Source organism: Neodothiora populina, assembly GCF_041146345.1.
Source record: "Neodothiora populina strain CPC 39397 chromosome Unknown canker_contig_15, whole genome shotgun sequence".
In the NCBI taxonomy this organism is placed as follows: Eukaryota; Fungi; Ascomycota; class Dothideomycetes; order Dothideales; family Dothioraceae; genus Neodothiora; species Neodothiora populina.
The window spans coordinates 19,389-32,159 of record NW_027191413.1 but is presented as its reverse complement, the minus strand read 5'-3'; the positions used below and the strand labels follow the sequence as shown (position 1 = coordinate 32,159).

Genomic DNA, 12,771 nt, shown 5'->3' with positions numbered 1-12,771 from the left:
TCACGCCAATTGCGCATTCGCTACGGACCCGACCCAACATTTGCCGGACCTAGATATCCAAGGGCCAGACTGAGAACGCGTTGCTGGCCAGACTTTAGTACCTACCGCATACAGATCGACAGTCTCACTTTCTGCAACGTGAATGAGCGGGTGACCGTTTAAGCTTTCGCGTGCTCGGCTAGCTCGAAGCCGGGTGCTGATCGCTTTCTTTATCTGCTAGAGCAATCACAAACCCAGGGTCATAATTTTCTGACCCATCTTTCATGTGCATAGCTGATTGGGATGGGAATCGCGGTTTATGTGATTTAACATGACATTTCGAGGATCGACTGCAATATGACTCGCTCAGCCCTTGACCTTTCTAGGATATACACCAAGGCTTGTGCGATAACAGTGATGCAACGGTCGCGGGATGCCCTGCCTTTCAGGCTACCAATAAAGCGCCGTTCGCTGAAACAATGGCAACGGCGTGAACGATGTCATGTGGCGATGAGACATCCACGTTGTATGCTCAGAACTGTGCCTTCGATCGACGACTCTTCCTTAAGTTCCTGTTGACGATCAGGTGTCCCCGTACGGTGGTGGTGAGGATAAAATTAATCGTGTCTCAAATTCGATTGGCCAGGCTTTCGTAGTATACACGCTAAATAAGGCAGAAATGCAACGATTTACCATGATCTTAGTACCGAACAACAACAGCACGGGGGGACGACCTCGAGCAGGTCGAGTAAAGCTAGAACAGACCACCGAACAAGAGTGAGTACCTCGAACTCTAAGCACTGCGGCTGTTACAAACTACTGCGACTTCTACGGGACGGCATTCGTATCAAACACTGAACGATGACTGACATTTTCTCAAACAATCGCATTAGGGTTTTCTGTTCGAAATTGACTGATGATCATTGCAAGAGAAGAATAATAATGATTACAGAATGATCAACATAAGTTGCATTGTAAGTCTCTATATTGATGTTCTATGAGATGGAATAAGAAGAAAACGCTCCACAACGCCCAGCTATGTTTTGACAGTACCATGTTCCCACGATCACACCTTGTTATAACCGTTCGATCCTGCAATCACAACCTGAAAGTTCTGGGCAACATTTGCTCCAGAAAATGGTCCTCGCCATTGTCCAGCGTTGGTCGCTACTTGCTCCGAAACTCTGCTTGAGAAGAGCGAGCACTTCACAGTCGAGATTGAAGGAGGGTTTGGGCAAGCTGCAGCAGGATTGAGCGAAGGAGATCGCTCGAAAAAGATGTTGAACGAAGTGCAGCCATAGGTGTTTGAACAGTAATCAGCACAGGTTTGTGGATTGTATGAGGTGAGGGTGAAGTAAGTCATATAGTTCGCAAACGACACGGCTTTTGTGTTTCCGGAGAATGAGATGAGATAGCCAGATGGATAAGAGGCTGTGACAGCAGCTTTCCTGAAGCCAGAGTACGCCGTAAAGGCTGCGGCAGTGTCCGTCTTGGGCGTCATCGCAACGCCACTGGGTTGGACAGCACACGCGGCATTGACATCTGTAGCTACTGCAGCCTTCACAGTGGCAGGCGCCGCTTGTGTAAAGCTTGCGAGCAACGCGACCAGGACAGGAGTAAGACGCATTGCGCTTGTATTGTATAGTAGAGTTGGATGAATTTGATGATGAATGGAGTGGAAGTTTGAGAAGATCTATGACTCTCGCAGTGTGATGATTGCGGTTGGACTGATAGAACAAGTGAGGTAAAACGGCTTTTGAATGATATACGCAACATGCGTGCGATATATCCCTGCTTATATACAGGGAGTCGAACAATTAAAGATGGCTACAACGATCTAGTATCAAGATACGATACAGATCGCTCGGTGGGACAGAGTTCAGCTGTAAGCCACCATATGGACATATACTCATAGCTTCTGATTATGAGATTGCAGAAGAAACGGCCTGTACTTGGTGAAGAGCCCAGACGAACTCTGTCATGCTTCGAGAATACTTGAATGCTTCGATCAGGCAAGAAAGCATGTAGCTTGCCGATGTGGAGGCATTGGTCAAATGGCTGGCTTGATTGGAATACCGTTAAGGTGCGATATTGTAGAAGCTTGGCAGAAACATTTTCAGGGCTTCACCCTTGGCACTGAAAACGATTTCTTCCGGAAGGACACAGCAGGACACGGTCTGGATGCCTGCCGAGCAACATAGCGTATGCCACGTGGGAAGCTTAATGCTGCATGGGTGGTAGTTTCCTTCGTTACATATAGGGTTCGGATGTGTCGGTAGCCATCCTAAGAGCTAAATCGGGGAGGCGCCCTCTAATTAGATTTTAGAACATCTTAGGAAAGTCTAGTGCATTCTCGAATATCTTGAATCATGGTCCGATGGTCTCATAGCTACCAATACAAAACCCATCTGCAGGTTTAAACCTGGAGGGAGAAAGTTGTGATAGGTTGAACCGAGGTGAGGTGGACAAAACCGGCGGGCCGGTGGTTAAGCTCACGAAAACTTGCGGAAGATCGATCGCATGCCTCTGCACGTTCAGCTGGTGTCTCGATGGTACTATAACGAGCAACTAATGCAGACTGCGGAGATCAAAGACTCCTGCTTGACAGGCTCTAAATAATGTCATTCGCTCAAGGTAGGATAACACAAAACTACCCACATTTTACTGTTACTCCGGTGGAATCAAAGCCGCATTTCTCCACAAATTTAAGCGACCTACGTGTCAAGATCCTTATCGACCCTGTGATCTGCTAAATAAAGTCGCTCTTTAGACTATGATCCGTTCGTTCGTGGTACAGTGCACTACATTGTCTCTGCCTATGGCATTGCGGCTGCATAATATCTGCTTGAACAGAGAAGTACAGTAGCCTGAGTCAATCCCTTGTATTAGGACCGATTGAGCGCTAAGTAATGTGCCATGTCTATCCACCGTAGACAGCTTGTACACTCACCTCAACTCTACCACGAATCCAATAATAGCCGAGAGTATCCGAGGGCGTGGTCTAGTCTCGAAACACTCAGGTGTAGACTACGCGCCGGGTAATCTAGAGTACTACCTGGCTGAAATATGTGTAAGAAACCCAAATTAATTCTTTTGATAGGTCATAAAACATTTCTTTAGCTTCCATAAAACCTCAGTACAGGATGTCTTGCACAGCTCTTGAGCGGCAAGATGCACTACTCGGCTACCAACCCTAGTCATATTCGTCCGATTGTTTCTCCGGGCGGCTATGGATGTCCATCTTGTCCCACAAACTGTGTTACCTTCTCACAATTCTTATCGGTGGCGTCCCCTCATATACATTAACATTGCCTCGCTGGCACACCATGAATGGCTTGGCAAGGCAAGACTTTGCTGTACCAGCTATTGCGGAGCTTTTCTTGGGTCATTGAAAAGAAAGCTCGTTCATCCAAGTGTCGGCGCTTAGTCCTAACACTAGCCTCTCTGCACATGATCTATACTCTAACATCCGTTCGAAGGATCTATGATAGACTAATACATGCATGAGCTCTCCCACATAATGCTGTTCTGATGACATCACACACTGACTTTCGATTGCTTCGAGTAGATGAATATAGTAGTGTATCGCTAAGTCGCGGCGGCTGTGAACTCGCCAAAGGCTACCGACACCAGATAGATAGGATTTGTTCTCTCGAGAGGTCGTATGACGAGCCGCAACAAGGCGCTAAGCTACTTGTCGCGTACTCGGATCGTTTCAAATGCGTACCCCTCGTGTCTCTGGGATTGGTAGCAAACCACGAGACCTCACGACTGATTTCTGAAGTCAAATATAAGAAGGTCGAGTCGTCTCATGCTCTCAATCTCTAATCATCATCGAGACATTCAATCATGCATGAAGAGACGATTACAATGTCGCTTCGCCCTTTGCTCTTAGCGACGGGTAGTTGGAATGGAGACGATACCTCTCGGCTCGAAATGTTGCAGTCATCTCAGCGACGAAAAGTCCTGGACATGGTAGATGAACTTCGTAAATGCGGTTTAGACCACGACATGTCTCTCCCTCAAATTGTCGTTTGTGGTGATCAATCGGCTGGTATGATATATGCGTTCCTCAAGTTGCGAGCCATTTTGACGATATATACTGACGAGACCGATAGGCAAAAGCAGTGTCCTCGAAGCATTGACTGAAATCGATTTTCCGCGAGCGGACAACACATGCACGCTTTTCGCAACAGAAATTATACTGCGTCGTGCTACTTCGGAGAAGATCAGTGTAAGGATCTTGCCTGATCCTCAACGTCCATCCATTGAGCAGCAACGTATCAAAACTTTCAGCCGAAAGATATCGGATTTCTCACAGCTCACTGCTGAACTCGGCACTATCATCGATGATAGCAAACTGTGTATGGGGATTGGGAGCAATGGTGAGGACAGCAACGAAGATTCTTCAACATTTGCAAGAGACGTCCTTCGTATTGAAATACAGGGACCGAGCAGGCCCCAATTAACAGTTGTGGACTTGCCGGGTTTGATTCAGAATGAGAACCGACGTGGTGAAAAGGAAATGCTGGATAGACTAACTATGCAATATTTGGAACAGAGCAGAACAATTTGTCTTCCTGTCATTACCGCCACTAACGATGCTGATAATCAGAGAATCCTTACTTTCGTCAAAGATGCAGACCCTGCTGGCGATCGCTCACTCGGCATCATTACCAAGCCTGACACACTGCCGGCTGGGTCCGGCAGTGAGAACGCATTCATTGCACTTGCAAACAATGAGATCAAAAAATACAGTTTTAAGCTTGGCTGGCATGTTTTGAAAAATCGAGATCATAGAGAACGTGAGGCCTCTTTTGCTCGTCGCAACAAGCTAGAGGCAGAGTTTTTCCGTCAATCCAACTTCCAGAGACTACCAGCTGATATTCTCGGCATCGGCACTCTCAGCAATAGACTGAGTTCCATACTGTTCGACCACATCAGGAAAGAACTGCCGAGTATTCGCTCAGAGGTTGAAAGCATGCTGGCCGCGGTCAAGCAGCGAAACGAGATCTTGGGTCCAAGTCGCGCTAGTGTTATCGAGTGTCGCTCTTACCTATTCGACGTGAGTATGAAGATACAGGAGATCTGTCGATGTGCCTTGAATGGTCATTACGAGCATGACTTCTTCAAGACCAGAGAGGTGCTTGGATTCGAGCGCAATTCCCGGTGGGCAATCCGTCGACTGCGTGCTCTGATTCAGCAGATGAACGAAGACTTTGCCTTGCACATGCGCACGAGCGGGCACACTTTAGGCATCGAAGAAAATGACGTAGAAGTCGGAGCAAGTGCCGTCACTTTCGTGTCGGACCAAGAGCTGCAAGTGATACAAGAGGTATCAGATGAGCCCATTGCTATATCCTACTCGCTCGCAGTGATCTGGGCCCACAAAATTATCTCACGTAGCCGTAGCAAGGAGTTACAAGGCAATTACAACCCTCTCGTGATCAGTGAGCTATTCTGGGTGGGACTTTCAATCCTGACATGCTTTTGACTGCCATACTGACCCAATAATCGCAGTTCCAAAGCCGGCGCTGGAGATCCATCGCCGAGGACCACATATTGGAGGTTGCCAATGCCTGCCAAGACTTGATCTTTGACCTGTTGACCCAAGAATGTCCTGAGGACGTGGCTGAGAATATCAAGGATCAATACCTCGAGCCTGCCCTACAGAAACGACAAGACGAGGCATTAGCCCTCCTTGGCAAGATTATGCGCAGCTACCAGGACCATCCAATGAATCATAACACAGTCTATGCTAAGATAGTTGATCGCCGGCAGAACATACGCAAAGAGACATCACTACAGGATGCCATAGAGAATGCCACTACGGAACGAAACCTGTATGACGGGAACAAATGGAACATGGTCAAGGAAGTCGATACCGATCACGCGAAAACCAAAATAGCCGAGCACAGTATGCAGTCTGCTAGCAGCCAGCAGGCTCTAGACTACATGAACGCTATCTATGAGGTATTATAACCATTGCTGGATGTTGACTTTGTCTCGGGGTATACGCTGACGCGAGCTTCTACAGGTGAAACTAGAAGTCTTCGTGGACATCATTCTCACATTGGTCATCGAGGAACATATATTGCTTGGCCTCGAGAATATCTTTTCTCCCAAAATAGTGAGTTGTCTTACAGATGACGAAGTTGAGAAAATGGCCATAGAGCCTGCTACCATCAGACGCGAGCGAGAGTCCTGCAGGGTTCAGCGTGAGAAGTTAGCAGGTGCACAGAAGATCATCAAGGCTGTGGCTACTGCAACTAAGAAATAACGGCGAACAAGACATGCAATTTTGTTTTTAGATCTGGACCATGTCATATTTTAGAGTGTGAAGAGCCGGGTAGCTCGGTGATGTCATTAGTGTTATGAACTTGAAAACTCCCGATCGGTTCCCAACGCTACCTTACTGTACCTAAGCCCCACAACAATAGCTCAATCAAGACATGTACTACTGTTTCGACATGAAGCACAAGTAGTTGCATTCACTAAACGATCTGGCGGTTGCTGTACAGAAACCAGCTCGGTGTCGTTGTGTCCTGCAATTACTATTAGATTGTTGCGCTACCGTGGAAGTCATCCAAGGTTTTGAGATACTTGAGCATAATAATTGGTGCGATTGATATAGCAGGTCATCCATTCTATAAGGTGCATACCACACCAACGTGGCTCATAGTTTGAACAACATGTGGTCAATATATTGGAGGTGCTATAATACGCAATTATTTGCAAGTAGCCTTGAGCTACGACTGAATGATCGCGACCCTGCGTGCAGATGGATCTAAATTGCTAACCAATAGCGCATGCTTTAACTTGGGGTTAGTTGTGCATTATACATCGGTGCAGGAAATGACAATGACACACATCAGCTATAAGTGGGGGTTCACATGGCTGGGTTCAGCTTCTAGCGCGTGCAACATGTCCACGAGCAGCCCAAGTCCTCTGTCCGAGCCCCCAGCTGCTTCAGAATCTGGTATACAAGGGAGTTGAAGCCACGCATACCTCGTCTCTTGATTGGAGGTTAAGGTATTGTTTGATTCAAGAAAGGGGGGCCTCGGTGAGTTTTGGAGGTTTTCTGGTCCTCCAGTGTAACACTCTTCTTCGCGCTTCTCGAACGCCGCCTTATCTCTATCCCATGCCAACATATCTCACAGATGTGACATCTAGAAATGTCCCAGCTTCGACAATACCACTTCTTCCTTGTCTGCCATTAGATTGTACGTATCGGAAATGTAAGCTTACTGCCGAAATGAATCTCTGGCAGCCAGCCGATAGTCGGAAGGGAAGAAGATAGAGGAACTGTCGAGATGACACTCTATGCAAAGCAATAAAGACGATTAAGAGATACGGCTGATTTGGTGTCCGAGATACAATCAACTACTTACAGAATAATCTCTAGGGAAAGTGATATTAGATGTTGAAGTGGCCATATCACATGGACCGAGAGGCTCAAACCCAGATAGACCTCGGCAAGGCTATACGCCTGTCATGATACTGTAGCAGTTATGTTTCACTACCGACATTCTCCAATACAGTATCGCTACATGTGGCGTATTTCTAATGTTACTAGACTACTGTACATGTCTTCTAACGCTCTGATGTCAGTAGATTGCGTGATCAACAAACAGTCTCCTAGCCCCTTACAGGATAAACGTGTTCACAGGACTTAATGATCTCCGACTATTCCAGCAGCAGATTGCGAAGCCTCCCGTCGTAAAGCGTCGTCTTAGCGAGAGTGCCCTGACTAGAACGTAATATCCAACTGCCAATCAGTGCAGAAGGTGCTTCGAATTGCGGAAATCAGTTGTTACTTGTTAGGTGATTTAATCAGTACGCTAGCACCGCGGGGGATCCAGACGCAATAGATCTGTACCCCGATCTGAGCACGTGTAAAGAGATCGGATCGACTGTCCCCGAGATGTGCATGAACCTTCCCCACAAATGGGGTTAGAGCTTGCCTGTTCGAGGCGATCTTGCAAAACGGGATTCAATCTACGCGTCACACGAAGGTGTCGCGGGGAGCAACGCGATGTCATCTCCGTCCACGAAACGTCATGACTTGATTGTTTTGGCTGTAGTGGAGCAACATAAAGCAATTTCCCCACTAGTAAGTTGATCATGGGATCGACTCTGTAGTGAAATTGGTTTCAAAATACATCGGGTAACCGCAATGCACAGGCGGTATCATCAAATCTGTCCTACCGCTCGCATTGTGCTTGTTACGTCGACATGACTACATTTCCAAGTAAGGAGTAAGTAGAAACAAAGCACAGGCGAGTAGTCAGATAGAGGAACAGTCGGGCTATATAAGTCTAAACTTGCCCACGACAGAAGCACTTCTTCATTTACAAGCCAAACAAACTCCCTTTGCTCAAAAAGAAATATCAATTACTCAACGAATTCCAACCCCATCCACTTAATTCAACATGTCTGACTACAAGCCTACTGGTATGATGCACATATCGGGACTGGGATTTTCTTCTTTATTGACGCAGCTTCATAGAGCACGGCGGCCTCAAGCAAGATGGTACCCCTGACAAGCGCGTCGGTACTGGCGAATTCGCACACGGAAAGGTTGATCCCCATGAGGCTGGCGCCCAGGGTGGCAACTCCTCCGGTGGTTCCGATTCTAGCAGCTCCAGCGGCGGCAAGGGAGGTAAGCTATGGACCATCACTATCTTCTGCAAATCATGGACCACATCTGATCATATGCACAGAGTTCGCTGGCGGCAAGGTCGACCCTGTCGAGGCTGGCAAGAAGGGAGGCAAGAGCTCATAGATGCTTATGATCACGATGAATACAACACTTTCAGGATGTAGATAACTCATATCGTAGACGTATGATCGTTATGAGATAGTGAACCTGTCAATCATGCAGAATTTGTGCCGTTGTTGCTGTTTGTGCAATCCCGCTCTATTTTCTAGTTCGCGATTTAGTTATGATCGAAGTTTACGATGCGAATAGAGTAGAGTTATGAGTCTAAGTAGTGTAGGAAGAGCAATTGTGCCGATCATAATACCGATTGTACCCCCGAGGGTACGTTAATACTGCTTTACTAAGAATAAGACACTGATCAGCAAGCGCGCTGTTGCATGAGCATGAATGTCCGATCGTTATTCTGTAAATGGAGCGCATGTGTAGTTCCAACCAGCGAATTTGTCGACCAGCATTCCACGGCATACTGTACATCTGCCTAATGACTATCAATATTTCTTGTAAGATTCCCGTTCAGAGATTAGTGTTGCTCACCTGACAACTGACATGGTGGGCTGCGTGCCTCTGAAACACGTTAAGAGCTTCTAGGTACAAGGAAGCAATGAATCGATATTCAAAGGTAGCAAAACCTATGGCAGATGAAAAGGCTGAAACGTCTACAGAACATGGAGCGATAGTCAAGTTACAATCGCGTTCGCAAATGATTTGGATGTCTGATTGGCTGCCATCAAGTCGTGGCCACAGTTCCCGATCTCATTGGTAATACCATGTAAATTCCTAATTGGATCTAATAAGCAACAGCATCGCGGTAGCTTTTGATCAGAGAGCGACGGAGGAAGACGAGACGGATGCTTAGTCCTCTCCTTCTATCCGGTTGTTCACCTATGCTGAGTCGATTATGGAGTCCTTCAAAAGCCTCTGTCCTGGTCTTGAGGACATATTTACTGTTTGCATTGATCCAGGGGTTCTGCAATATCGAAAGCAATGCTGCTCCAACTTCTTTGTCCTTCTATGAGTCGATATTCGTGTGCTCCAGCATGTATTTCGCCGTAGTTCATCATTGCTGGCATATGAGGAACGAGATCAGGGAAGTAGGCCGGTGCATGCAACCACGCAGCACACAACGCGAGGCTGTAAAGTGCCTCATTGAAACCGCTCAATGCATTTTCCGACCATGAATCACCCTTACGTGATAAGCGTACTTTCAATGACGTCCTACTCTGCTACAACTCTTATGTTTTTCCTCCACGAACCAATTATTCAGCAGGAATTGTAAAATTTCCGCTAGACTCCAAAGTTATGTTGACTAATCGGTGAGGAACTAAGTTACCCTCTTCATGTGGAATATAACTTGGGAAACCTCTGACGATCTGCATCAGGACATCCCAAGAGACCTGGCTGTCAGGATCATAAGTCTTTGAACTATTGAAGGTTTCCGTGCTGATCGTGTGATAGAAGATCGGCTGCTCGTCAAAGTCACCTTTGTGATTGTTGTAGCCGTCGAGTAAGGCGAGTGGTGTCATAACGAACGATACGCCAATAGCTGCGGTGAACGTGTAAGCGTTGACCAGATTCGCATAGTGACTCATAGTGCCCATCTCTGCCGTTGCTCCCTCCCACCCAAGCGGCTTCCTTGTTGTTCGGGTCGAGAACATAGAGGAAAGGAACTAAGTGAAAATCTTTGCTCTGGGCTTGTAATGGAAAAGTCATGCTAGGATACCAATGCCTGTAATGGATTTAGTAAGTGTATATTCACCCAAAAAGCAAAGCCGTAACAAGGGAACATACCCGCCGCATTCCAACGTTCCCACACGGCCTCGGGACGTCATGACAGCAACAATTTTCCCGACTGTACCATCGGAGAACACTGCGCGCTCGTTGCGTGATGGCCGGAGCTTGTGACGATGACAGAGAATGTCTCCTACAGGCGAAGAAATAAGAGCTTGCGCCATTTATAGATTCGTGGAAGTCTTCTCTGCGAATTTGAGCTGTGCATAGATGCTGGCAGATACAATCGTATTAATGAGGCGATTCCAGTTGTCATCTCCAATAGCTAAGCTGTTCTCAATGTACGCAGGTAGGAACTCATGCGACCAATTGTTTTATTCGCGCCCTTAGGGAATCTAGATACTGTCAATGAATGCCTTCGTATCATAAGTTGGCTCATGACGTGTTTACCCCGGGAATCATAGTTCTGGGAATGTAATAGAATCTGCACCTGTTCTCGCAGTCTGGTGAATCAGGTCAATCCCGTCATCGACCGTCTGAGAGATATTGAGGACAGTCCCGGTCCAATTTGTATTCAATATCGGCAATGGCCAGTTGGGTGGTGGCCGACGAACCATCGCCACAGTGAGGTTGTCGATTTAGCGGAAACAGAGTCGTTGGCATTGCTTTGGCATGCCGCGAGCAAAAGAGCTACCGCTGAGAGGAGGAATGTCTTCAAATACATGTTGAGGATCATTAGCTGGAAGCAAGTTCCTTGCTTATAATTTGATTCGAGGTATGTGATGGAACATGAACAGGAGATAAGTCTCCTCACTATATATACATGTCTTCCGAGAGTATACCTCTCAAGCGCACACTGAACGCCCGAAGCAATTCGAACAGCATAGCAGTACTAGGTAGGTATGCTTCAATCTTCGACTGAGTGAGCTTCGGTGAATAGGCATACCTTCCGACGATATCATCGGTAGCCCTTGCATGCCCGGCTCTCGGCCCTCTTGATCTCTAACCTTGTATGGCATACGCCTCTTACTGCTGCACTACAGAGCCGAGCGGCGGGCCGGTGGTGTATGACTAGTACTCAAAGCAAAATGAGGAAGCGTAGCCGCATGATGGTAGCATAAGAGTCATTGTACTTGGCCTGTCTCGTTATCACGAAAGAATTTCCTGTCTTGACCAGGATTTCTTTGCGTGCCTAGGTAATATCCACATGGCAAAAGTCACGATCTATTGCAATCGATGAAATCATGTCATCTAATACATTTTTGAAATGTCTACCTAATACCTTTGCAGGCATAAGGCGTATGACCTATGATCGATCGCGGGATATCAGATCCGCAGATGATAAGTGACCGATAATAGATCATGTATCGTGGAATCAAATCCGAGCCTATCTACAGATTCATTGCTTATCTGCGCAAGTGGAGCAATTTGTCACCTGGCGCTAGGATTGTTTGATGACACTCACTATTGCTGATATGTTAGCAACATGTCGCTATACCATTGACGACATCTACGACATATCGCCGATAAGTCACGTAAAAAGAGTAGCGCAGAGACTACTGCAGTAGGCGCATATCGAAGAACTTACTACATCTTCGAATTATTACAGGTGTAGATAGCCATCTAAAGACGGTTCTATAGAGACCCTAGTATTATAATGTAACCGCGCAGACCGGTCGATCAAGTGGCGAATCACAAATGACTGAAAGCTCACGGCAGATGCCGAAGCGGACACAAATTGCATGCAAGGATGGAACGCGCAAGGTCAGTACAAATAAGCAACGATGATCCTGATCTATCGTTAGGTCTTGTAACAGTGCGATGGGAGACTGCCAGCATGTTCTCTTTGTGTAAATAGTCGTAAGGTCTACGTCGATGTCTCCAGATAGCACTCTAGAGGTAAATCGCTTGCGTCCGGATATCTGTGTGGTTTCTACTAATCATCTATCCGGAATAGCAATAGGGTGCGAGAATTACAAAGTGAAGTCCTGAGACTTCGAGCTTTGTCTATACGTACTGAGCGAGATGCTAAACGACAGTCCAGTAAGCAGCAATTAGAAACTCCACAGAAAGAAATGGCTACACCCATTAGGGTGGGAAGTCCACAAGAGAAATGCGGAAGCGATCGACGTCCAGACTGTACTCACGAGATCGGACGTGCCAAAGGGATCCGAGATTGGTCCCCTGCCGCTCAGCAGGTCCGGTCGAGTGAGTGGCGAGGATTCACTCTCGGCGCAAGGAACTCGTCGTCGAACTATTAGCCAATGAGCGGAAAACAGGCGAGAGATAAATCTAGCAAGGACGGTCATAGGAGCATAATTGGTCGACGGTCGCTCGTGATC

General features: G+C 46.9%; 3 protein-coding genes across 5 annotated transcripts; 2 read left to right on the top strand and 1 right to left on the bottom strand.

The window, feature by feature from the left end:
- Positions 1-1,045: 1,045 nt before the first annotated feature.
- On the bottom strand, positions 1,046-1,606 carry AAFC00_002393 (uncharacterized protein; the record flags this gene model as incomplete). Its single annotated transcript, XM_069341702.1, has 1 exon — positions 1,046-1,606. The coding sequence occupies one exon, from the start codon at positions 1,604-1,606 to the stop codon at positions 1,046-1,048; it is 561 nt and encodes a 186-aa protein (XP_069198210.1).
- A 2,222-nt stretch (positions 1,607-3,828) lies between these two features.
- Positions 3,829-6,259, top strand: AAFC00_002392 (uncharacterized protein; the record flags this gene model as incomplete). Of its 3 annotated transcripts, none has more annotated exons than XM_069341700.1 (4): positions 3,829-4,033; positions 4,098-5,443; positions 5,500-5,952; positions 6,017-6,259. In XM_069341700.1, the coding sequence occupies 4 exons, from the start codon at positions 3,829-3,831 to the stop codon at positions 6,257-6,259; spliced, it is 2,247 nt and encodes a 748-aa protein (XP_069198208.1). The 3 variants fall into 3 exon arrangements, with proteins under 3 accessions (XP_069198208.1, XP_069198207.1, XP_069198209.1); XM_069347729.1 differs by having other exon boundaries at positions 3,916-4,033; XM_069341701.1 differs by having other exon boundaries at positions 3,991-4,033.
- Positions 6,260-8,411: 2,152 nt separating this feature from the next.
- Positions 8,412-8,764, top strand: AAFC00_002391 (uncharacterized protein; the record flags this gene model as incomplete). Its single annotated transcript, XM_069341699.1, has 3 exons — positions 8,412-8,433; positions 8,489-8,641; positions 8,703-8,764. The coding sequence occupies 3 exons, from the start codon at positions 8,412-8,414 to the stop codon at positions 8,762-8,764; spliced, it is 237 nt and encodes a 78-aa protein (XP_069198206.1).
- Between the last annotated feature and the right edge of the window lie 4,007 nt (positions 8,765-12,771).